The following is a 26,161-nucleotide window of genomic DNA, read 5'->3' on the forward strand; positions in this document are numbered from 1 at the left end:
AGACATCAAGCACTACTTTTTTTTATTGGATGCAAACACCGTTGTCCAGAGTACTCATGCTTCTACTTGAGCTACAGAATCAAACTTAGAACAAGCCTGAACATCTCAGGGCTGGGATGTTTTTCAGCATAGAATACTGTATTGTAGCGCCATCTGGTGCCTCTGCCGCAAGAATATTGCAAAGTAAACCGCAAAACTTTAAAAAATTTCTTTTATTTGTTTAATAATTACTATACATATCCTATATAATTAATTAGTATAATGTATTTTATTACAGGGTAATTTTAATATTATTTTCATTTATTTGTAATCTTGAACAGCATGGCAGCACTTAAACATCCTCATCCCTTGGGCAGCTGCTGCATTTTTGATGCTGCTTTGGTGCTTAAATATATAAAGGTTGTGTCTCTCGTGAAACCATAAAATCATGGCATGGTTTGGGTTGAAAGGGACCTTCAAGATAATCTAGTTTCACCCCCCTGCCATGGATAGGGATACCATGGATAAGTTGCTTAGAGCCCCATCCAGCCTGGCCTTGAACACAGCCAGGTATGAGGCCTCAGCTGTTTCTCCAGGCAACTTGTCCTAGTTTCTCACCACCCTCACAACAAAGAACTTCCTCCTAGTATCTAGTCTAAACCTACTCTCTTCTGAATCTGTTCCCTCTTCTCCTATCACTACATGTGTCTGTAAACCGTCCCTCTCCAGGTTTCTTGTAGGCTCCCTTCAGTTACTGGAAGACCACAATTAGGTCAGAATGAAGCCTTCTTTTTTCCAGGCTAAACAAATGTATCTGTCTCAGCCTTTTCTCAGAGGAGGATCCCTTAGAACATTCTGGTGGCCCTTCTGTGGATTTCCTCCAACAAGTCCGTGGTTTTCTTGTGCTGAGACACTCAAAGTGGGACACAGGACTCTGGGTGAGGTCTCATCAGAACAGAGTAGAGGGACAAAATCACTTCCCTCAACTGCTGCCCCGCGTTGCTTTTGGTGCGTCCCTGGATAGAACTGGCTTTTTGGGCTGCAAGTGCACATTGCTGTCTCATGTCCAGCCTCTCATCCAGGAGCACCTCCAAGTCCTTCTCAGCAGGGCTGCTCTCGATGTGTTCATATCCCAGTGCACCCCTACTATAAGGTGTAGTGCAGCACTTTGAACTTGGTCATACTAAACTCAGGATGTTCTCATGGGCCACTTCTCAAGTTTGTCCAAGTCCATCTGGATGGATCTCATCCTTCAGATGTGTCACGCTCACCACTCAGTTTGGTGTCATTTGTGAATTTTCTGAGGGTGCACTCAATCCCTTCACCTATGTTGTTAAGGAAGATATTAAATAACGCTGGTTCCAATATTGAACCCTGAGTGACAGCATGTGTCATTGATGTCCACTGGGATTCTGAAACATTGGCCACTACCCTCTGGATGTGACTGTCCCATCACTTTCTTATCCATCTAACAGTCCACTGATCTAATCAATCTTTGTCCAATTTAGAGAGAAGGATGTTTTGGGGGATTCTTGAGAAAGGCTTTACAGAAGTCCAGAAAAATGATATCTGTAGTGCTTCCCTTGTCCACTGATGTAGTCATATGAACACATCTTTCTTAAGGCTAGTACTTTTAACGTAATATATTGATGGTGATTGTTTTAACTAAGATCTTTACCACAAAATAAAAAAAAAAAGGCTTCTATAGCTATTTGGTGCAATTTCTAAAACATGTAGTACTTTACTACTTTGTGCTTAATCATGCTAATGATTTAGTGGATTTCCTTCAAAATCTTTTACAAGTAATTACATAGTCCAGTGAACACAGAAAAGAGCAAAATAAAGGGAGATGAATTTTAAATAACATCCTGTGTTGATGAGCTACTATCTGTAGTTCATGGGTTATTATTAAATTTCATTCTGATGAGAAACTTGAGCTGAAATGGAATAGTACTATAAAGTTTCAAATAAATACTTGTAGCAGTGAAATGCTGTTTGCCGGTACTAAACTATCAAGAAATAATCCACATTTTACCTTTGAGCATCACTCTGAATCAAGTGTTATGCATTTAAGCAAAATAATTAAAAAATCATACCCAAACCAGAACTATAAATGTGCTGTCACAGATAGTTTAATGTTTTCAACTTCTTGTTTAAACATGAGCTGATAAATATATTAATACAGGGCACTGCAGAACAGTAGAAATTATCTCTGCACCTTAATATTTGAGTTAAGCACTCACACTAGGTAATACAATACTCTCTGAATTATGTACTTCTAATCTAATTTCCTTGCTTTTGATGGAAACTAAGAATTATTTGCATTTTCATCAATTTCACCATGACTGGACATGCTGAACAAGTTATTCCACTTTATGTTTGTGGAGAAACTGTAAGAATTCTATTTTCCTTTTTATGCAACACATACCCATAATAAAGATAATGATTAAAAGCTAATCTCAGATGAATTGCTATTGTAAATTGTAATGCACTTGTGTTCCAGTTTCTATTATCAAAGTGGTATGAAGAGCTGTTATTCTTTACCTCCTCTCATCAAAAAAAAAAAATTAAAATATTATAGGAACATTCTGAAGCATGAGACAGTGTTGTTGACCAGCCCCTATATATTTCTCATTATAATCTGTGAATATATCCAGCATTCCCCAAAGGGGGATCTAGTTCAGCAAAAGTCCAGCAGAATCTAATACTCATTTCAGTTCTGTGACTTCCCTTGTTTGTGGCAATTTTGCCCAACTGGCCCTCCTTTGGCCCAGAGTGGGGAAGGCACCATAAGCTTTGTTTCCAAACTCACAGTTCATCAACTGTTCCAGGCCCAAAGCAACACACTAGAGAGACCACAGATGATGAGGATTCGATTTTCTTCCATGGTGGATCTAATTTTGGGGGGAGAGTAATTCTACTGAGAATGAAGCAGTTTTTTATTTCATATCAAATTGTTCTGTGAAATTAATTTACTTTCCAGAGAAAGAGAATCACAACTTATCAAGTCTGTATTATGTGAAGGAGTGATCAAATTTAGGAAAAAAATTCCAGCTTGATAGTTGCTCATAACAATATTATTGTGTTTTCTACTTTTCAACAGGTGGGAAATGTTGTTCAATTTCAGTGTAAAAAAGGACACCTGCTCCATGGTTCAACAACACGAACTTGCCTTCCTGATCTTACATGGAGTGGCATCCAGCCAGAATGTATACGTAAGAAATTATTAATTTTCTTCTTTCCTCAATTTTTAATCTAGATTATTTAGCTGCAGTAACATTGTCATAAAGTTAATCTATATGCATTTATTAACTAAAAGTTAACAGAAATATGCATTAATAGCTTACAGCAGCTAGAAATATGATTCTGAGTGATTTTTTGTATAATAACAGTGTAACTTTAAAAAAAGAGATAAAATAGGCAGGTCTTCATCCAAAGTCAATTTCTATCTAAGAGGGTGCAACCCTTCCAACTCAGAGAGGAGGTGGTGAGAATAGGACATATCAGATGGCCCTATTCTAAAATATACAGGAAAGCATATAATTAAAATCAGTTCTAGTAAAGAGTTTGAACTGTTTCCCAGCCAAGGAGACACAGTATTTTAAGATGGGGGAAAAAGTGTTTAAAATTGGAAATTTTTGAATCTGAAATAGAGACAATCTTTTTTTGAATATAGACAGCAGCACTTCATTTCCTAGATCTGTTACACTTCGATAAATAATGATAATTTACTGAAGACATAAGCTCATGGTTAATCTTTCTAGTTCAGCTAGTCAGCTGTATTTTCTGGAAATAGTCTTACTTTGTAAGGTCTGACCCTATAGAATGACCCAGTGAATGGAGAACATATCCACAGAAGGAAACAGCATTACTATTATTTCAGCTGGTGCTAGGCTAGCATTAATCTTAAGCAAACAGCAAATCAGTAGCTCAGTGTGGAGGGTGAACTCCTCTCTTGGAGGTATGCTGTCTTTGACATAACACATAAATCCTATATTCTGGTGATTGTTAAATATATAAGATTCTTCATATGACATTAGAAATGGTAACCTATTTTTTTCTGATATTTACAACTCACCATAAATTCTCCTTGACTTTTCATAGTGTTTTCCAACTGACCATTTACTTAACTGTTATACAATGCTACATAGATATCATAAGTGGTGCAAGTCAGAAGCTATGATTGCTTTTAAGTCTGGTATGGTGTGTGCTGTTTCTGTTCTCATATGCAGACAATTAATTTTGTTCACACAAGTGCATTTCAGTCTGTTCTTGGTCCCTTGGAATTAAAAGGTCCATGTTTAAGGGTGTATTTACTGACTTACGGTGATATTTTATAGACTATATAGTAATTTAGAATGTGAATTAAAATATATTAATATGTAATTTCTATTGATTTTTCTACTTTGCTAATTAACTGTCAGAATGGGCATATATTATCTTTTCAGAAATATTTTCACCATTTTGACAGAAGGATATTTTATATTTTCTTTGTAGCTCACAGCTGTAAACAACCAGAAACACCAAGTCATGCTAATGTTGCAGGAATGGATCTTCCCTCACTTGGTTATACATTGATTTACACTTGTCAGGCAGGCTTCTTCTTGGCAGGAGGATCAGAGCACAGAGCCTGTAGGTCTGATGGCACATGGACTGGGAAGGTTCCAGTTTGTGAAGGTAAGCTCGTCTGTTTCCCACTGCACCCGCCATCTGTCATATTTCAGAGCTTTTCTTTACTTGCAGTTGGCACAGGCATACCAGCAATTTGATTGGGCCCAGTCAGCATGTTTTAATGAAAGGAAGGTCCAGCTTGATGAACCAAATCTTCTTCTGTATCAAACTGACCTGCTTAGTGGTCACTCAGTAGCTGGCACTGGTGAGACCACACCTTGAATAGTGTGTGCAGTTTTGGACCCCTCACTCTGAGAAAGATATTGAGGTACTGGACTATTCCCAAATAAGAGGAATGAAGCTGCTGAAAAGTTTGCAGCAGAAGGCTTATGAGGAGAGGCTGGGGAAGCTGAGAGTCTTTATCCTGGAGAAAAGGATGCTGAGGGGAGACCTTATGGCTCTTTATAAGTACCTGAAAACAGGTTGTAGCAAGGAGAATGTTGGTCTCTTCTTCAAATTAACAAGTGATGAGAGGAAATGGCCTAAAGCTGTGCCAGACAAGTCTTAGGTTAGACATTGTGAGAAATTTTTAGGAAAATTTAGGAAGAGTTGACAAGCACTGGAGCAGGCTGCCCGGGAAAATGGTGGAGGTGGATGTGTAGATGTGGCATTTAGAGCCATAATGTACTGGAGCACTTGGTAGTGTTAGGTAGCTATTGGACTCTAAGATCGTAGAGGTCTTTTCCAACCTAAATCATTGAATGATTTTGTAGCAATTCTTGAGAAAGATGCCTAAAGTCCAAGATGTCCGAATCACTGTGTGAAATTAATACAGAGTTACTTATTATTTTATATTTTTATGTAAGGAACTGTGTACTACTAGGAAATAAAATGTATCTACTTTGTCCTTGCAGTTCCCACCTTTGTTCTTAATTTTTATTACCCAGTTTTTCAAGGTAGGACATGGAAAACATCATAGCAAAGTCATGGTGAGCAAGGTGGTTTTCATGTGGGATAAGGCATATACTCAAGTGTTAAGAACTGTTTTGAATTTTATTTCCTGAATTATTAAAGGCCTTTTCAGATTATTGTTACCTAATGTTTCAGATGTAGTTATCCCCAGGGCTCTTGCAGAGGCATTCAAAGGCTTTTTAGCCAAACACTGCTACTTGGACGGGAAAGAGGAAATGAATAGTTTGTATTACTAAAAAACAGGTGTCCTGGAATTGCATGCCAGGCAAGTGCTGGGGGAAAATAAAGCAGTGCTTTGGGAAAGTGCTAGAAAGCTAGCAGCCAGGAAGCTTATGATTTGTTCAGTAGTTGGAAAGTATTATGGCAGGCCAAATGTAATTCATAGATTGTATTTTGATTCAAGAATTTTCTGCTGCTGCTGCTGCTGCTGGAAGAAGTTGTTCACCTCTTATTGTGAATTTCACAAAAATGTCTTATAAATAGATGAAAAGGAATAAAATGAGCTAAGATCTCTAAAGGAATATGTAGGGGAATTAAACTAGAATTTGATGCTTTAAATACAAAATTGAAATCTTGAGATTACAAGGATATGGACTTAGAAACTTAAACTTCATGTTAGCTACTTTTAGCTTTGAATTTGTATCTACTGTTTGTATTTAGGTTTTATTTTGTGTTTCAAATTTCAGTTGTGGACTTGACTAGAAAATTTTCTACTTGACAAGGCAAATTGACTCATCATCTTTTTATGCTAAAACCCAGCTGGAAAGTGTGATCCAGATATTTCTAATGTGAATTTAATGTAGTCAGAAACCATACGCTGTTGAAGCATGCCCTCCAGGTCAACAATGTACAGTGAAGCTCAGTAAGTTTCTTTCAAAACAGTGAGGAAATAAAAGTTAATCAATCAGTAGTAACAGTCCATGAGAACCTTAGGTTGCATTTCAACCCTGCCCTTGCTTCTTGACAGTTTTAACATACTTGACAAGAAAACACCTCTTAAAAAAGATAAAATTCATTCTCATTAAAAATATTCTCAGTCCTTCTTGCAAAATTTTCCTTTTTATACAGAAAAATACTCATCTTAGGGGCAAGATAGTTTCTTTTCTTGTGTACTTTTCTAGAACATGGGTTGGAGAGAAAAGGCCTGGGTTCAAGGCCAAGACCCAAAATACAAAACATTGAAATCATAGTTGGAGCAAGGAATTGAGTCTACTGCTACATGAGAATATTTTACATTAGGAGACAGAATTATTTGTCTTCTTTATTTTCCAATGAGTCCAAATGAGTTTAAAAAAATAGCTTAATCTCCAGGAAATTTTAAAGTCCTAGTGCATTTATTTCATCATCCTCAGTGCTGGGAGAGTTTTTTTCTCTAAGCAGAGAAGAAATTATATTCTCCAACTTCCAGTTCTCATATCACCTGAGCAGTTGGAGATACTCTGGGCAGCCTCTTTTGCTTGTTTCTTTCTGTTGTTATCCTTTAAAGAATCAGGGACCTTCTCCTTCAATATTAAGAGGTTAAAGCAATACCTATGGGTTTTCAGTCTTAAACACAAGATGTCTCACTCAGTACTGTTGAAGATAGTTAAGCCCTGGAGAGAAATGATTTCAAGCTTCCTTTATTATGTGTGTCTTCCCTTTTTGGTCTTACACTGCAGTCAATGCACTGTTCACTGTTCCTAATGCAAGTGACATAGCCAAGATTAGATGCTATATTAGAAGGCATCTCACATATTAGATGCATGATCTAGGACTGTAAATTCTGAAACATGGATTCTGAAGTGAAACCCTGCACTGTTTGATAGCTGAAAATGACTTAATAGCATACATGTGCCTGATTTAGGAGGATATGGGAGAACAGAAGAAATTTGTGTGCCAGTGCTCCTGTGATACTAAGGTTTCATACCAATTGAAATATCACTCATATTTGAGTTTTAAACATCATCCTATATGCCTTTAAACAAATAAATTCCATGATGGATTTTTTTTTATTGTTTCTGAGTAACATCTTGCTACTGATTTCTCTTTATATCTTTCATTCTTTCTAACAGCTGGGTCTAAAATATTAGTGAAGGATCCCAGACCAGCGTTGGGAACACCAAGTCCCAAACTAAGTGGTAAGTACTCCAAGGCTTCTATTGTTATAAACCATTTCTGTAGAAAAAACAATGAGGATGAGTTTAGTGAGATTGCACTGAGTGGTTTAGAATGTGTAAAGGATATTAGATGAGGCTCTGGATTAACAAGGGGGAAAATATAATTGAATTATTCCCTAATTTTGAAGCTCATCTATGATATGGTGTAATTTATATCTGTATACAATTTCTGTTATGTAGTAACAGAAGAGTTTTATTGGTTTCACTGAAATCACTGTGTTCTGTGTAAGATTCTATGTAATTTACCTATTTAGAAGCTGTACTACTCACCTTGAAATAATTTACAAATGTTTTGCAGTTTGTTTCAGTCATGCACTTTTTTACATATCTCTAATTTAAATTGCTTTACCTAAATACTTCATATTAGCCTTGAACTTAGAGAAAAAAAGCTAATTTTATCTGAGACAAAGTAATCTCTCGAATTCTGGCTCAAGTCTCCAGTTTTAACAGGTTTACTGAAGACCATATTTGGATATCCTGACAAGAGAAGCTCTCTGTCCACTGAAGAGATTTTTTGAAAAGAGCAGTGTCCTTAACTAAAATTAACCTTTGGCTATAATAAACTGATTGAATTTCTGCTGATAATGAATAAGATTTAAAAGCAGTACTTTAACATATTGGGATTTGGAGGATTTTTTTTTTTATATTTTATGTACTGATTCAAAACAGTGTTTTCCAATGATGTTCTGCAGAATGGTAGGCATCAAGTTTTTAAATCAGAAAATTTTCATTCATTTTGTGCAATCCCAGTTAACTGCCAATATAGCACATAAAGATCAGTTTTCCTAAAAGTAGGAAAATATATTTCAGGCAGACTACAAATCAATAACATCAGAGCATTTCCACCATTCAATTTTCTTGCTTACAGGTCCAGTACGTACATGTTTTTTCAAGCAAATATACATACATGTACACAGACAAAAAATTAGGAAAGCTCCTTTACCCTTCATGTAGAAGACCTGTCTTTGTATTGCATAAAATAAATGATGAAGGAAAGCTGTGGGTATCCCATTGTGCCCCAGTCTTGGATTTAGGGGTAGCCTGAGAGAGAAAAGGGCAAATATTCCTCTCTGCTTATCTGACATGAGAGGCCAATGCGCACATGAAAGCAAAGCTTTAAGTTCGGTGTGAAGTACTTCAAATAATGTGAAAGTGCTGATTTTAAATAGTGATTCTTAAAGGGTAACTCTGATACATTACTTTGGAAAGTGTAGTAAGCCCATCCTAAATCACTTTTAATTTAATTGTTTGAAAGGTATTTCATGTTAAGATTTTAGAGATTTGCATGTATCAATTTTTACATCACAGGTAGCTTTTTGTTGCTTTGGTGGCGTTATTTCCTTGCTGAAATAGCATTACTTAAATTAATAATTTTTCAGTTCACTAACGATAAGTATTAAATGTGAGGGTATAAATCTAGTGTATTTTTTCCCCAGGAGACTATGTCTGTTTTAAATTTAAATTAGAGAATTATTTTTTTCTCCTGGTGAAGCGCATAATGTTTTTAAGCATTTGAAGACAAGACAAACTTATATTCTTTTTATTAGAAAAGTTGAATAGTTAATAAAGAAAATTATTATAATATTTCATGTCATTTAAAGAAATTGCTTATTAAAATTTTTGATATCTAAATAGATACTAATTTCTACAAAATTTCATGCTAGCCATATGTCCCTAGCTGTCTGTGCTGGCATAGAAAAGATTCTACAGTGAGTGGAATATGCTCTCTGGCTAAAGCTTTTAGAATTTGTGAAACTGGTAATTCTGGGGCAGGTCCATATTTTAGGAAAAAGGCAAATGAACATGTAGTTGTGGTTGTGTTCTTCAGTGCAAATACATTTCTTTCATAAAAGTTTATGCTAGGTTTCTAGTTTTATATCTGAAAATTACAACCTAGTAGATTTATAAAGAGTAAAGGAAAGAAAATGCTAATATTTATCATATATTTTGTTGGTTATTTGACTTTTTAAGTACTAAATATCACAAAATGTGTTGACACATGCTTTCATCTGTATAGTTCCTGATGATGTATTTGCCAAAAATTATATATGGAAAGGATCTTACAATTACAAAAGCAAGAAGCAACCCATGACTTTGACAGTTACCAGTTTCAATGCAACTTCAGGAAGAGTAAATGCAACACTTACAAACAGCAATATGGAATTGCTGCTATCAGGTATGAGCTAAGGAAAACTAATTCCTTTTTTTTTATTTTTATTTTTCTCTCTTACATACATTGGTTTCCTGTGACTTTCTGCATAACTTTAATTTTATTATCTTATCAAAGAAATTTTCACTGTATTTCAGTTCCTTTCAAAGGCAGGGAGTTTTCCATTTCTCTCCTACCTCTTGTTTCTTTGTTTTGGTTTTTTTTTTTTTTCCTTTTCCAGATTTTACTATATCTGGAGTTAAGAGTCAATAAGGAGTGAAAGAATCGCATTAATTACCATGTTTCTCTTTTAAACATTTTAAATAAGATTCAAATTTGTGCGATTTTCTTATTTCTTAATTATAAAATTTCCCCACAGTAGCCTAATGGCTAATAATAAATATATGAGATTGATATATGTTGACCTAGAAAGTCAGAGATACCTAATGAACATGGAAAGAAACTAGAGTTGACACTTGTTAGATTTTCTAAGAAAGAAAGTAAAAAGTTAGAATCCTAGAATTGCTTAGGTTTAAAAAGACTTCTAAGATAACTGAGTTAACCTAATACTGCCAAATCCACTACTGAATCATGTCTCTGGAAGAGTCACATGTGCACATCTTTTGAATTTCTCTGGGGATGGTGACTCCACCATTCCCCTAGACAGCCTATTCCAATGCAGACAACCCTTTCAGTGATGAATTTTTTCATAAGATCCAATCTAAACTTCTGATGGCACAACTTGAAGCTATTTCCTTTCAAGCACCAGAAAACACCTTGCTTCAACTTCTTTTCAGTTGAAGAGAGGATGTAGTCTCCTTTCAATCTCCTTCTTTTCCAGACTAAATAACCCAAATTTCCTCAGCCTCTCCTCGTAAGACCTGCGCTACAGACCCTTCTTCAGCTCCACTGCCCTTCTCTAGACATGCTCCAGCACTTCCATGTCTCTCTTGTAATGAGGGGCCCAAAACTGAATGCAGGATTTTAGGTGAGGCCTCACCAGTGCCAAATATGGGGCTATGATCACTGCCCTGGTGCTGCTGACCACCCTATTTATTACACAAGCCAGGATGCCATTGGCCTTCTTGCCCACCTGAGCACTCTGAAGGATCATGTTAAGCCATGACTAGCACCCCCAGGGCCTCCCAAGCCTGTAGAGTTGCCTGGGGTTGTTGTGACCCAGGTGCAGGCCCATTGATCCAAACTGTCCAGATCTTTCTGCAGAGCCTTCCTACCCTCCAGCACATCAACATTCCTGCCCAACTTGGTATCATCTGCAAACTGACTGAGGGTGCCTTATCCAGATTGTAGATAAAGATATGAGACAGGACTGGCCACAGCACTGAGCTCTGGGGAGCAGCAGTTGTGACTGGCCACCAACTGAATGTAACACTAATCAACACAAATCTCTGAGCTCATCCCACCTGTCAGCTTGTTACTCAGTGAAGAGTTCACCTGTCCAACCCATGAACAGTAAGTTTTTCCAGGAGAATTCTGTTGGAAATGCTGTCAAAGGCTTTACTAAAGTTCAGAGATGACATCCACAGCCTTTCTTTCACCCACTGAGTCACCTTATCATAGAAGGAGCCCAGAGCAGTCAAGCAAGATCTGCCTTTCATAAGCCTATTTGGCAGGGCCTGATCTCCTGGTTGCTGAGAGGGGTGGTCTACAGGAAGGATCTAATAAGCCACAGAATCTGTGTTTCTTTCGAGTTGAGTAGAATCATGAATTTTTATTACTAGGTTTGGCTTTTAAATTATTTTGTAGGTGTCCTTTGAAGAATCATGCTTGAGAGTGGACGGAATGTTTTCTGACTGATAACTATGTTTGTCTTGGCTGTGTGTAAATTTTTTCTGTTGTATTAATTTCATTCATGTCATTTCTGTCATGATATTAGGAACAACAGATGTAGCATTTTGTATTTTTAGAATTAGGAAAGTAAACCACTGTGTTTTCTCACTCAAAACACTTGTCCTCCAAATAAAAGGTTCCTTCAACTAGACACAAATGTGATTCCAAATACACTTTTCCACTCTATGTACAGGCATTATGCATCAGGTGTAATCAGGTAATTAATATTTTTTTATTTCCCTGCTCTAAAAGTAGAACACTGAGATCTTGTATACTGAAAGGGTGTCTTAGGGCCAGGAAGTAGGGATGGATCAAAAAATACATTTACATGCTAGGAGGCTGAATTCACCAATATGCAGTTTGTATTTTTCTCAAATGAAAAGTAGTTCCCTCTTCCTGCATAATTTACTGTTTTGCATTCCATTATTTGATGCATCTATCTTTACTTCTTTTTATTTTGACACCTGTGCTTGCTGTAATGGTACATAGAATAAACTCATCTTGCCAAGGCTCATTCATCTGAGCTCGGTGTAGTGTTTACATGACAGTAAGCCTTCTCATTAGCTCAGAGATTATTTGTGTGTAATGATACCTCCTATAGGGCAGTCACCAATCCTTAATGTGGAGAAGACTTTTGTTTTTTCAATTTAGGCATGTACACAAGAGACATGAGTTAGGAATGGAAGACGAAGTCACTAAACATATTGTGGTATTTTATTTTAATTTCCAAATTAACAAGTAATGATATTTGGGTTCTAAATAATTATTCTGCAAGAACAAGAATGAGTCAATAATTATGTCTACAAAGTAAATAAACTGACATACAAGTCTTCTCATTATATGGAAGAAACTGGTTTGTAACTGACAGTACTATGAAGAACAATCCAATTGTAAAAAAATATTTTCATTTTTTTAAATTAGCAGCAGCTTTTGGAATCAAATTTGTGTGTGGATGTTCCTATTATCATGCTTTCTATGTAATGACTAAATTTTATATATTGAAAGTAGGGATGTGAGGTTTAAATACACTCTTCCTGATTCAGAACAATATTTTCAATTTCAAATCAGATTGCTGTCAATGTTCTGCCTAAGGCTTGAAGTAACAGCTGTGTGTATGGAGTTTCCCTTCTCTCCTCTCTACAGGCTAAACTAAATCTGTTTCTGTTGAAATCTTATGATTATTGAAATAATTTCAAAATAGAGTGCATCTTTTTAAACAATGTTGAAAATTGGTACCTATTCTTCCTGCTTTTCTTCTTAAGGACAAGAAATGATGTGTTTATTCTCAAGGATGACATTCTTTTTATATTCAACACAAATATAAATTTTTAAAACTATATTCTACAGGAGTGTATAAAAGCCAGGAAGCTCGGCTAATGCTCCACATATATCTCATTAAAGCACCCTCCCATACATCTGCAAGCAAGTTGAAAGAGGAAAAATGGGCTATGGATGGTTTTGTGAGTATATTTCTGCTACAAAAGAGAGGGATTTTTTTTTGTATGATTGAAATCATGCTGGTTTTTACATCCAAAAAATCCTCAGACATATCAAACAGAATCTTTTTAGTAAGGCTGATTCATTAAGTTACATGAAAATTTTCTTGTAAAATGCAGGAGACCAGTCCAAGGGAAAATATGGGAACAGCCATAGAGTGTAGGCAAAATTATAATGCGTGTTAGTACACAAGCCTTTCTTGTATGTCTCTTTATTCCAATATATTTAGAAATTTTATAATAATTAAACATAAACCCATTTATGATAATATTATATTCTATTAATACAATAACAATTATGATCATCATATTAGGATACGTTTTACTTTTTCATGATTTTTAAAAAATACCTTGAAAAAGATGAACTGTCACATGTGTATGGAAACAAAATAGATTACTCCAATTTAGCATTAGGCCCCTTGGGGTTCTGGATACAAGTTTATTCTTTAAAACAGGGAGGAAGAGAACACAAAACTGAGGAGAGGTAAAGGAGAGGGTTAAATAGCCCAGATTTCTAGGATGTGATTAAACCATAAAAAGGAAATGCCTTCCAAGAATAAATAGAGACAAAAGTACAATTTTTAGAAAACAAAGAGCCTAAAATTATTTGAATGAGTATAAACACTCATATATCCTTACTACACCATCTGATTTTTTAAAGTGCTTGTCTGTTTTCTTATGTTTCAGCTATTGGTTAAGCACTAGAGGGACACCACTATGTTTGCACATGCCATGTGTACATTGAACTGTACACACAAATTTTTATTTTTATAACAAGTGGCACTGGTTGAACAATTTTTTTTTCAAAGGTTCAGAATGAAAACCTTAAACTAAACTCATTAAGCAAGAAATGAACTAGTAAAAAGGCTTAACTCCCTTGTCTTGTAATAACTTAAGGCTTCACGAACATGCTCCTGAGGTAGCAAAAGCAATGAATTTACTTTCAGATTTCTAAATATACAAAATTAGACAGTATACTCCCTATATTCCATATGCTATTTACATACTGCTCCTACTTGACCTTTTTTTTCCTTGAGTCTTGGAGCAGCACAAAGAGGCTGCTCTAGCCCAAAGTAAAAAAGTCACCTAAAAAAGCACCTGGTCTTCAGTGAAAACACAGCTTCAGGTCACTGCTGAAGACATACTGTGTCTTGAATACGGGAAGCTTAAGGGAACAGGTTGAAGGAACCTACCTAGAAAACACTGAATTTAAACATAATTATTCCTAGAAGCAATTATCTGTCGAGTTGTATGCAGTACACTACTTTAGACTGTACTTACTGTAATAAGAGAGATAATCATGGGATCACAACCATCCCCTTGCTTCCACAAGACTTTTAGTTTATACTAGCATATTTTTCCCTTGTACCAAAGCTTTATTCAATATTCTTCTGGTCCATGGCCATATAATTAAGTGCTCTTTGGGACAGATACTGAGAAAAATCAAAATTACTTTCAATTAATTTGAGGTTTTTTATAAAGTTTAAAACTAGGTATTAAAACCTCAATACTCTCATCCTTAGAATTATATGCAATATAACTTCTTCAATTAACTTCCCAAACAAACCAGAAAACTATAAAGTATAATAGTGACACTTGAACTACCAAAAACTTTAGGTCTTACTGTTTTTTAAAAAGTACAGTTAAATGTAGTATAAGGTGTCATATGTGACCATAAACCACCTTGCCTAAGTTGTGCCTATAACAGTCCTGTCTTTTCTTTGGAACACTCTATATAAATTTCCTATAAAAATAGGGTGTTTATAATGGGGAGTAACAGCTACCAGTCAAGCATATTAGTATATAGAATAGAATAGCTCCCTATCGTAAAGATACATGCAACAAAGTTTTCCCCACTTAATTAAAAGTAATTTTATTTACAGGTTTCTGCTGAACCTGATGGAGCAACATATGTTTTTCAAGGATTCATCCAGGGTAAAGATTATGGACAATTTGGGCTTCAAAGAATAGGTATTAAAAAAATTCTAATTCTTTGCTCGTTCATTGTTCCATATTCAATTGTCTTATATCCAGTAGTTTGAGGGTATCTGCAGGATGTTGCAGAATTGACATTTCATAGAATATTGAGATATTAATATCTTCAAATTGTCATTTAAGTGATATAAATTCCAAATGAATTGTAAGGTGACTTGCAATCTACTGCTTAGTATTCACATTCATTTGTAATATTTTGAGCAATTATTATAACCAATTATGTGTAAAATGCATTTAGTTTCATATCTTAACAGCTATCTAGAAAACCCATATTGTAGAATGCTTTGATAAACTGGTTTCTTGCTTATGGTGCTGAAACACCATTTCACCTAAACATTTGTTAGAAGAGGGAAACTGGTAAATATTTGCAGATAAATACTTATATTACTTTTACAAAGAAAAAAATCTTACTTGATAAGTGTTCATTTCATAAAAATTAACTTCTTATTTCTATACTAAGAGAGCTTTAGCAACAAAGCTCAGGAATCAACATTCTGTTGTGCTATTTAAGAAAATAATTTAATTTTCTTTCCTAATGTTTTCTTAAGAACTGTGATATTTCTCCTTACATGAGAATTTGAATTTAGTTTATTCTGAATTTTAAATGATAAATACTGTTGGGAGTGCCTTAGAAGAGGACTTGCTTTTTACTAATATAATGTCTGTTGAGATAAAGTTCTTACCTTCAGGTAAAATTGCTATATGTGGATGAAAAATTATGTTCTTTCAGCCAAAAAATATTGTTCCTTCTTATTTTTTTTCAGTAAAATCAGGAAAATATTTAATTCTTGAATGTGCTGGAAAGAAGGAATATAAAGCCAAATTTATCTTTCACAGTTCTCACAGTAAAATATACTGATATTGTTTTTCACTGTAATTTCTTATGCAAATTACTTTGCCAGAATTTTTAGAAATATCTTTATCAAGAAATATTTTCTTTAGATGAATATAATAAGTTATTTCCTTTTATTAACTTTAAAATATTTTAAAGTCATCTAAGAAAAATTAAATGCAAGACTTCCTTGATAAATTGTTTTGGTAGATTATTACAAAAATTGTATTTCTTCATTTGATTTTGGATGATATGTTTGAGATTCTTTTCTGTAATATATTGAAGGTTATTTTCATTGGTGTATAACTTCAAGGAAAAGGATGATTAAGAGTAAAATTCTATACAATATTTAATTGTAGCTAATATAATCAATTCTATCACTATAAAGAAATTCAGTCTTTGAACAGATTTTGTTTAGCATGCTTGCCATTTAATTATTCCATGCACACAAACTCAAAGTTAGCTTCTCTGAAATAAAATTTTTTGACTGTTATTCTCACACAGTTTTCCTCACATTGTTGTTGGTTGTTTGAGGTCTCAGCCATGGATGGTTGTTTAGGGCTTTTTTTGTGCTTTGTTGTTTTTTTTTTAAATTTCTGTATATTGTCTTATATGGCCAAGAAATTCAGAAAACATTATGATCTAAGCAATTCATAAATGATCCAGTTAAAATCTTGAAAATTAACTTTGAAGATGCATTAGAGGATCACAGAATCAACTAGTTTGGAAAAGACCTTGGAGACCATCAAGTCCAACCTATGACCTAAGATCACCTTATCGACTAAGCCATGACACTGAGTGCCACAACCCATCTGTCTTTAAATACCTCCAGGGTCTGTGACTCCCCCACTTCTTGGCCAGCCCATTCCAATGCCCACTTTTTCTGTAAAGATTTTTTTTTTTATGTCTGGGTCATTGTTATAACTTTTCTTCACATTTAAAAGAGGTATAACTTGTCTATGTAGATACTGTGTTCTTCAGCCATTCAGGAGGTCATGTTTCTAATTTTCTAATCAATATCTGGCTTTAACTATTCAAAATTGTTCCTATCTCTTTCCCTCTGTGTATCAATAGCAGCACCTAAGGAAGTAATGAGTTTTCAATTTGTCTTTTTAGGTGATTAACCTTTTCCTTGATAGTGTGTTTGGGTTTTGTATATGTAGTATTTATTAATTAATGAAATATACAAATGAAACCAGTAACATAGACAATCTAACATATGCATTATTATGAATTTGACTTTTCATATCACAGTAAAGAAATGTGTTTTTCCTCACATACAGAAGATGAATCCCATGCGGAATTATGCTGTAAGATATTTACTGTACCAGAGTAGGTGTACTGTTCTGCCAACATGTGGCATCCACATATTGATCAGAATATGGGATATACTCAAATTCCAGGTGGCCTCAGCATACAGCTGTATGTATGCAGCAGAACATATGATGATGACCTAGCAACAAGATGTTCTTGAATTCCAAAGATTATGGAGTAGTATGTGCTGCTGATAACAGACATGTATACGATATTACTTGTTTTTCTTCTTTTTTTTAGGTCTTAACATGTCTGAGGGTTCAAATTCTTCTAATCAACCACATGGTACAAATAGTAGTTCAGTGGCCATTGCTATCCTTGTGCCTTTCTTTGCCCTTATATTTGCTGGTTTTGGCTTTTATCTTTATAAACAAAGGTAAGTACAAATTATATATACAGAATTCCTCTAAGTGTTGGTGGCTTTTTTTGTCTTCAATTTTTGCTAGTGTAAATAAAGCTTTCTGTAAAACAACAAAGGATTTGCAAAATATGCATGTGGACAGGTCTTCCTACGTTTATTAATATCTGGTATAATAACTAAGAGATGAGTTTATTATACGGTGCTGTACTTTCATTCCTACTTATTTAAAATCTTATAAATTTATCTCTTCATGATAAAATGGATGCTGTAAATTATTAGCATATGCTGAATAATATAATTGGTAGATTTTTTGACTAAGATTCTGTCACATGAGGAAAGGAATAAATTGCCTTTATTATTTTCTTCATGTGACGGAATCGAGTCATATCCTGAGTAATTTATCTTAACGCCTGACCAGCTTATTTGCATACAACTATATATGCAAACATTATGTTATTAACATTAAGAGATTTCATTGTGAATCTTTCTGCATCTGAAATCATTAGTTCATATGCAACTAAATAGCCACCAGCCTTTCATTTTCATCAGTCTAAATTCATCAGTTTTTTTTCATGTTACCTAGACCAGTACTAATTATTTGGGTGCAGTAAACTTTTCCTGTAGCTTTAAAGCATTTGATGGCTAAAGAAACCTTAATCCCTTTAATGCTGAGACAATTCATTGCATAATAACTGCTAAAATGGTAATTTACATCTGATAGTGTGACAGTACTACTAGTAATATACGTTGCAGGATAACATTAGTTTAAACCCTTTTTAATTAGCACTACTTGTTTTCAACTGCTCCGGCATATGATAAATTGTCCATGTAATTTTTTATGTATTTGCTATTAGCTGTATGCTGTAAGCATTGTCTTGGCTTTTTATATTGATGACTTACAATATAGTATGCAAAAAGTAAACCTTTTAAGGGTTTGAACTCTGGTAATTTGAGCTATTTAGTGAAAAAGATGGCATTTCAGCTATAAACTTATTCTTGGTAAAATTGCTGAGTCTCCAAAGGGAAAAAAGAAAGCTCATCTGACTGGGGAATTATTATGTCTTTACAAGATTTTGTTGTACTCTTTATAATCTGATTATCCAAGTGGAAAGGACAACAACTTGTATAATGGATACAATAACAACCGATAGCCTCTTCTAAGGTTGTTAACTAAGTTCTAACTGAACGCTATTTCCAAGGAATCATAAAGCCCTTAAACTTCAATAAAGACAGTACTAATTCTTAACATAAATAATGTAAAAAAATCAAGATGTCATATTTAGCTCCTGTAATTGTAATTGGGAGCTAAACTCTGTTCTGATTCTTAAACCATATTAAGGAAAACTGCAGTTTTCAAATGTTCTGTCTTTCTTCTACAGGACTGCACCTAAAACACAGTACACAGGATGCTCTGTACATGAAAATAATAATGGACAAGCTGCTTTTGAAAACCCCATGTATGACACAAATGCAAAGTCAGTGGAAGGAAAAGCAGTACGATTTGACCCCAACTTGAACACTGTTTGCACAATGGTATAATGTGGTAATGATTTGTCTTCAAAGTCTGGGAATTGACACACAACACAGTGCACACACAGTTCACTGCTTAAAAAAAAAAGAAAAAAAGAAATGAAAAAAAAAAAAATTAAAGCACACTTTTCAGGATCTAGTGGGTCACCTTTTCCTGAGGATGATAGGCAAGTCTGGGTTGCAGTTATTTTGTTTTGATTTTGTTTTTCATAAACTGGATCAGAATTCTTCTTTGTGTATGCCACGGAGAGTTTTAAAAAATTTTGCTGCACTCCATGAGTGCTACTCACAGTTTATTTGCTTTTTTAAAAAAGGAGGTTATTCTAAAACATAAAACATATTTGCATATATTGGAGGAGCATCCACTATCAGTATTCTGTGCTTTATAAAAACTATAATAGAGGGACTGGGTTAAAAAAAAAAAGATATAGGTAGAAAATAAGAGCTATACTTACAGGAGACAATAGGTCACTGATTTCTCTTTAACAGTCATATGCTACATCTTTCTCGTGAGTTTGTATCTATTTTCCTTTTTCAGCCCTTTAAGCATTTTATTTTTTCTCAGAACAGTTGAATTTCTGAGTAATTTTTTTTTCAGAACAGATGAATTTCTGAGTCCAGGATGTAGTATTTAGAAATCAGCAAGTATAACTTACTCTTTTCGTATCACAGAAAAAAATTAAAATGTCATGTCCTTATAAAATGAATTTTCTTCCCTGCTTTACATCTTGTTTCATTTTCATGTTCCAAGTCAAGCTTATTTTCTCTGTTTCTATCAACAATATCCACAAATCATAATGTTTTTTATTTATTTTGCCAATCATATATCTAGAAAAATTTTACAGTGAATAACCTAATATGAATTGAGTTTTGTATGTGACTATGTTCCTTTAATGTTGAAGAGCGTTCAGGAGTGACCATCTTACATTTCTTTCAAAAGTTAAAACATAATTTAATATTTCCTATTAAAAAGTGCAGTTTACAGTAATATTAATAACGAAATCCCTATATCAAAAATAGGAGGCCATTTTTCACTCCATGTTACTTAAAACTACACCATATCTCACCTCTTTGTTCCTTCAGCATTTTGACAAAATGTATGCACAAAGCATGATGTGATCCTTTTGAAATTGATGGATTCTAAGAGACTCCAATGAACTTTGGATCCTATCTACAAGGCAACAGGAAGTTATAATTTGGAAATACTGTGTTTTCACATCTATTTTATCCATTTATTCCATACTCTATGGAGGAAAATCCTTACAGCTCATTTAAAATTGAATATATTACCATAGTGCAATGAAAAAAAATTGATATATATATATATCTATATATATATATAAAGCCATGATTTTATTAGGGACAATCCATTCATTTTAGGGACAATTCAGATACCACAGCCCTCAAATACGAGTTTTAGACATTCCAGAATCACTTTTAAGGAAATGCAGTTTTTAGTTTTGCAGTTATTTCATATCAGAATTATTCAACAGGAACTCAGTAATTTATTTGGTGTAGGTCATTGTCTTCCATTCATAGCATGACTCTCAAATGCTGTGTGTTAGCCAGTGTGAATTATCTGTTATTGTCCCTTTCAGACATTAATAATTCTGTGAAAATAACCTTTTTATTACCGTAATAGAGAGTGCCTACCAAAAATCATTGTACCCAGGATTGCTGCTTGGATTTCTATAATGTTTGATGAATTTCTTATAAATCATTTTACAACACTTTGTTTTGAATATTCATACAACTCTGTCAAACTGTATTCTACTAAAAGGATGCTGTTTTATATTTTATACCATTGGTTGTTATTTATTCTTGTTTATTCAAATGACTGCAATAACTATTATTCATTCATTAATGTTAAGGTTAATACATTTGAGATCGTTTAAAATGTTTCTTCTGCAACTGGCTACTCCTCTTATATTAATGCATACACTTTTGTAAAGAAGTATATTTTTATGAAAAAGGATTTGTAAAAGTATGATGTAAATTTTCAGTGCAATGTAAACAAAATAAAACCGGACAATTGCTTTTTTTAATCACGTCTCTTCTTTGGAAGATGAGCTTTAAACTTGTTAAGTTGGGAAGATCAGAAAATAACCAAATTAAGAATTCAAATTTGGTATTCTTGTGGGTCTTAAAATCATGTTAATTTTTCTGAATATTTCTGCAAATTTTAGGTAAAGTTGTAAGATTCAGATTGCTTTCAAAAATAATTGATGAGCACAATGTTTGAAGCTCTTTATTTTCTAAAATTAATTTTCAGTTCTACTTGAAGAAGCAGTTTTACAGAAAAATAGACCTACCCTTGTCAACCCATTGGAAAGCACAGAAAAAAAGTTAAAAGAAAAAAGTAATGTAGAAAACTTTAGCATTTCTCAAGATTGTAGACAGCCTTTCCATATTATTTTGCTGCCTTTTCTCAGAAATGTGCAGGACAGTACCAGTGGATACCATATTTTCTGGCATTAAAAACCCCCAGTGATTCTTTTAGTGACTTTGAACTGGAAGGAGGGATGTTAATTATATTAATATAATATTGGAACTGTCTTTTAATGACCCCTTTTACTTAAAAGCATGCAAAGTGGAGGGTGAATCCTGATCTGAAATGCTAGTTGTAGAATGGGGGCATGGGGAAATAGTCTAAAATTCATTTGAGAATTTGATGCTCTGTATAAACTAAAAATGCTAGTTCAGGTCCATATTGAAATTGCTGAAAATTGTGTTGTTAAATACATTAGAGAATCATGGATTCCGTTTAAAAAGCATGAGGATTATGTTTTTGAGGGGAAGGAGGTGGTGTTCTAGAGCAAATTGGTTCACTCTGCAAAACAAAAAAATCCTGTTTCACAGTAGCCTAATGAGAATACGAAGTTAAGCTCTTCGATTTTTGTTTATGCATTATATGTTTCAACATATAAAAGTAAATAAACTTATATCAAATTAGTTCCACAATTATGTTAATTAGCTTAGCTAATATACATAGTTTGTACTTTTCAAGAGTTATACTGACTTCATTGTTACAGAAAATGCATAATAGAGTGAATTTGGGGCTTGGTAGGTTTGTTTGCTTTTGTTTTGGATCTGTTTGTTCATTTGTGGATTTTTCTTTCTTTTTTTTTTTTTTTGGGGGGGGGGAGGAGGGTCGGTGGGGAGGGAGATTGCTTTTTGGGGTGGGTTTTTGTTCCTGTAGTTCCTGACATGTTTGACCTACAAATTATGTGTGAAGTGTTTGATTTTCTAGTAGCAGAGTGGTCAATTTTCACTCTGACAGATGGAATTCCAAGTTTTGGATGCTTCATTGGAGGTTGTTAGCACAGTCTACTCACTGTCTTTTGTTGTCTTGGGAAGGTAGGTAAATAAAAGATACCACTTTGGCTGCCTTATTCAAGCAGAGTGAGTACACAGAGAAAATGTGCATGAATAGAAATTGTCATGCAACTCCGTGAGTCTTTTCAAGATTAAGTCATCTTGTGCAATATTATGGACTGAGGTTTAAAATTTTCTTTAAGATTCTAGAACATTGAGCCCTTTTATTTCTACATTATCTGCATGTCAGGGCCCATCTTGTCCAGTACGTGCCATTAAATCTCATCACGATCTGGTTTGTTACAGGAATCCAGAAACCACACAATTTCAACTACACTCACCAAAATAGCAGTTCTAGTAAAATTTCTCAGAAGCATCATAAAATTGAGCTAAAATTCCCATATTTTACTTTTGTTTGTAAAACAGAACTGTCATTGATGTGAAGACATCTTAATCTGAAGGAATTCTTTGACAAAAGTAGAACGAGCTGTTCTTGTCAAGGAAATGGTTTAATGGCTACAAATCTTATAGCTCCCTATGGAAAGCTAATGGAAAATAAAGTGAGCCTGTAGCCAAGTCATTAAGTCCATATGTGTTGCAGCATCTTTATTTATAGGATGATCAGAGTTGGAGAAAAATATGTCTTATATCATTTGCTGCAATATATTAAAGCTCCACAGTCTTAGATTAATTTATGAAAATATTTTATAATTTCAGATTTTCAATGGGGATTGATATAGGCACATGAAGAGTCTGGATGGCTACTTAAGCAATGTTAAATTCAGCCACCAAGTTCCAGAGCTCCTGTTACACAAGTTGCTTGTAGTCTTACTAACCTTTCATGGTACATCAGAAAATCTACATAGCATCCCTTGAAATCCGTAACTTTCCTTTCATTTCCATGTGTTTCTGGGATTTAATTTTGATTTGGTTGCCAAAAGTTTAGTTCAACATGATGAATAAAGATGCACTAGGTTGGCTTTCTGGTAAACTGTATTACTGGTTAGCAAATAAACATATTCACCTCTTTTTCTATCTTGCTTTATAAAATAATCTATTCTTAAAGAGGAGATTGTTCACATGAGGCAAGCATGATAAAAGGTTTAGGAATGAAATTAGGATTTAAGATTCCTGTTCTGTATATTTATTTTCCATAATCTTTTTGTGATCCCAGATGTTAAACAAATTAAGGCCTGTCATTTCTGCACTTAGTTTCAGACGGTCTCCATTGCCTGATCATTTTGTTCATCACCTATGTAATGATGTCTTAAGTGACAGTTAGGAAAATTAAAAAAAAAGACGATGTTAGGACAATGAAAACTGATTCATCTTTAATTTCCTTATGTAGTAAATAAGTGAAATAATTAATAGCTCAGTAAAATAATTTTGAATAATTTAAATTCATATATTATGCAGAACCTATATTAAATTAGCTTTTGATTACACAAAAAAATATTTCAGTGAAATAGCTGTGTTCCCATTAATTATCTTCTTGTTTCTGAAACAAAGACAACATAATATCCTGATTTGCTGAACTAGGAGTAAGTGTAGTAATAGTTCTGAAATGTAAGTTCCATCATTTTATGAAAAACTGTTGTTGAAGACACATATCACAGTAATTATCCAGTGATTATTTTTCAGTGCTCCATACTTTGCTGCATATCAATTCATGCTAAAGCAGTCAGCTTAAGCTGATCAGGTCAAAACACATTTTGTCTAAAGTATATTGAGAACACAGTTGTAAAAATGCCCTCGTGGCAAAACAGGCTGAAGAGAAGGTAACTTCCAACAAAGGAGCTAAATGTGCATTTTAAGGAAAAAACCACATTAACTAGTGCCCAGAATTTTATGCTTTAGTTGCATGTTCACATTTCTAAGTATAGAATTATATATCTTCTCTGTACAGATTATCTCTAACCGTATCTAAAAAAGGCTAGTTGTGCCCCATCAGTCATGCCCATAATCTAACATTAAATGATGGTGGATTTTGTCATTGGTAAAAAGCAAAATTAGTATAATTGGCCTAGTGTACAGAGCTTTCCAGAGCTTTCTTCAGTAAAGAAATTGGCACCACATGTGAATGAGCTAAGATAAATTGTCAATTTCTCTCTGAGAAAGAGATTAAATAGCACAAGTAAAATTCATGAGAAAAAGCAACTATCCTCACCACAGCCATGGGATCCAGAGAATCATGTAAGTGACAAAAACAATTAAAGAAAATAAAAAGCTGATAATTGAGGAGCCAGTTAGGGTGAATATCTCATATAAGGATCCAGAAGACACTGATGGGTATATATTTATATATGCTGGATATATATTTATGTGTACACTGAGTATATAGATACTATAAAATAAATAATAAACCAGGTATATCTATGCACACATCTAATTTGCAATCAAGTCAGCTGTGGTGAGATTTTCTTTATTCTTTTTAATGGAAAGATAAAACATATGCAATATATTATGCACTACATAGATATATCATTTATAACTAGTATACTACTCTACACAGCATAGGAAGCATATGAAATATATAGGTTATATATATATTGCATATAGACTAATATATACACAAAATGTACATTTTTATACATACTCATATTTTTTTAGTTACGTGGCTAAGTTAATTTTGCAAGTGGAGGATCCTCACAAAACATTTATTGCTTAAAATTATAGTATATTTGCATTATATTGATCCATGACAGTAATAAGAGTATACAATGTCTGAAGTAACAAATGTTTCATGTTAAAATAATAGAAAAAGGTACTGTAACCACTGCCATAACATTAATAGACATCTACAGAAATCTGTATACCAGAAATAATTAGTAGCTTCATATTTAAAAAAAAATTCTTTCGTAAAATATTTGTGTTTGGACAGAGCAACAAATTCTGGAGAGGAAGAAAATGGTTTTGTGAAAATGGTCTCTCTTGAGAAGATGAGCTTATATCACCCATGTTAGCTATAGAAACAAAATTGTAAGTTCTCAGAACTAAAACATACATATAAAGCTCAGTATTTCTTTCTAGTCAATTTAAAAAACTTCAAGTTAAGACTTTTTTTAACTATCGTGCAATAATGGAAAGCTGCGGTTATAATAGCCAGGAATATTACAATTGGGTAGGAAAAAATTTCAGACTATCGAAGTAGTTCATTCTCCATCATAGAATCACAGGATCATATTATCATAGAGTAATTGGGAAGGAACCTCAGAAACTTTATCTACAGTTTCTCAGGTAACCATCCAGTTGGGTCTTATAAACCTCAGTAATTGGAGACTGCACAACTTTTCTTTTAACCTTTTTTACCTCCTAACTGTCCTCATTGGGGGAAAGTTTATTTGTTGGTAAAGGTGGAGTCACTCATGAATTTTGGCTGTTATTTCTTGTCTTCCTGACATGTATTGCTGCAAAAATTTTGACTGTCTTCTTGAGGCCATTTTGCAGATTTTTGGATGACTAGCATTAGGTCCTCCCTGCAAAGTTTTCTTTTTTGTAGGCTAAATGAATTCAGGTTTCTAAAGCCCCACAAAACAAATTTTGCAGCCAGAAAATTCCTTGGTGGCCAAGCCAATTTATCAACATCTTTTTTTGGACTGG

The 26,161-nt window shown here is 34.0% G+C and overlaps 1 protein-coding gene across 1 annotated transcript in view; it reads left to right on the forward strand.

Moving 5' to 3' along the window:
- The window catches only part of CSMD3 (CUB and Sushi multiple domains 3), a 595,264-nt gene extending 573,973 nt beyond the window's left edge, over positions 1–21,291 (forward strand). Inside the window, exons 64-71 of the mRNA XM_036400790.2 lie at positions 3,083–3,194; positions 4,477–4,656; positions 7,614–7,679; positions 9,736–9,894; positions 13,066–13,178; positions 15,098–15,185; positions 17,596–17,731; positions 19,096–21,291. Of these exons, the coding sequence (XP_036256683.1) occupies positions 3,083–3,194; positions 4,477–4,656; positions 7,614–7,679; positions 9,736–9,894; positions 13,066–13,178; positions 15,098–15,185; positions 17,596–17,731; positions 19,096–19,255 (1,014 nt within the window). The 3' untranslated portion in view covers positions 19,256–21,291. The remainder of the gene's footprint in view (positions 1–3,082; positions 3,195–4,476; positions 4,657–7,613; positions 7,680–9,735; positions 9,895–13,065; positions 13,179–15,097; positions 15,186–17,595; positions 17,732–19,095) is intronic.
- The last annotated feature ends 4,870 nt before the right edge of the window (positions 21,292–26,161 follow it).

The sequence above is a fragment of the Molothrus ater genome, chromosome 1, assembly GCF_012460135.2.
Source record: "Molothrus ater isolate BHLD 08-10-18 breed brown headed cowbird chromosome 1, BPBGC_Mater_1.1, whole genome shotgun sequence".
Taxonomy (NCBI): domain Eukaryota; kingdom Metazoa; phylum Chordata; class Aves; order Passeriformes; family Icteridae; genus Molothrus; species Molothrus ater.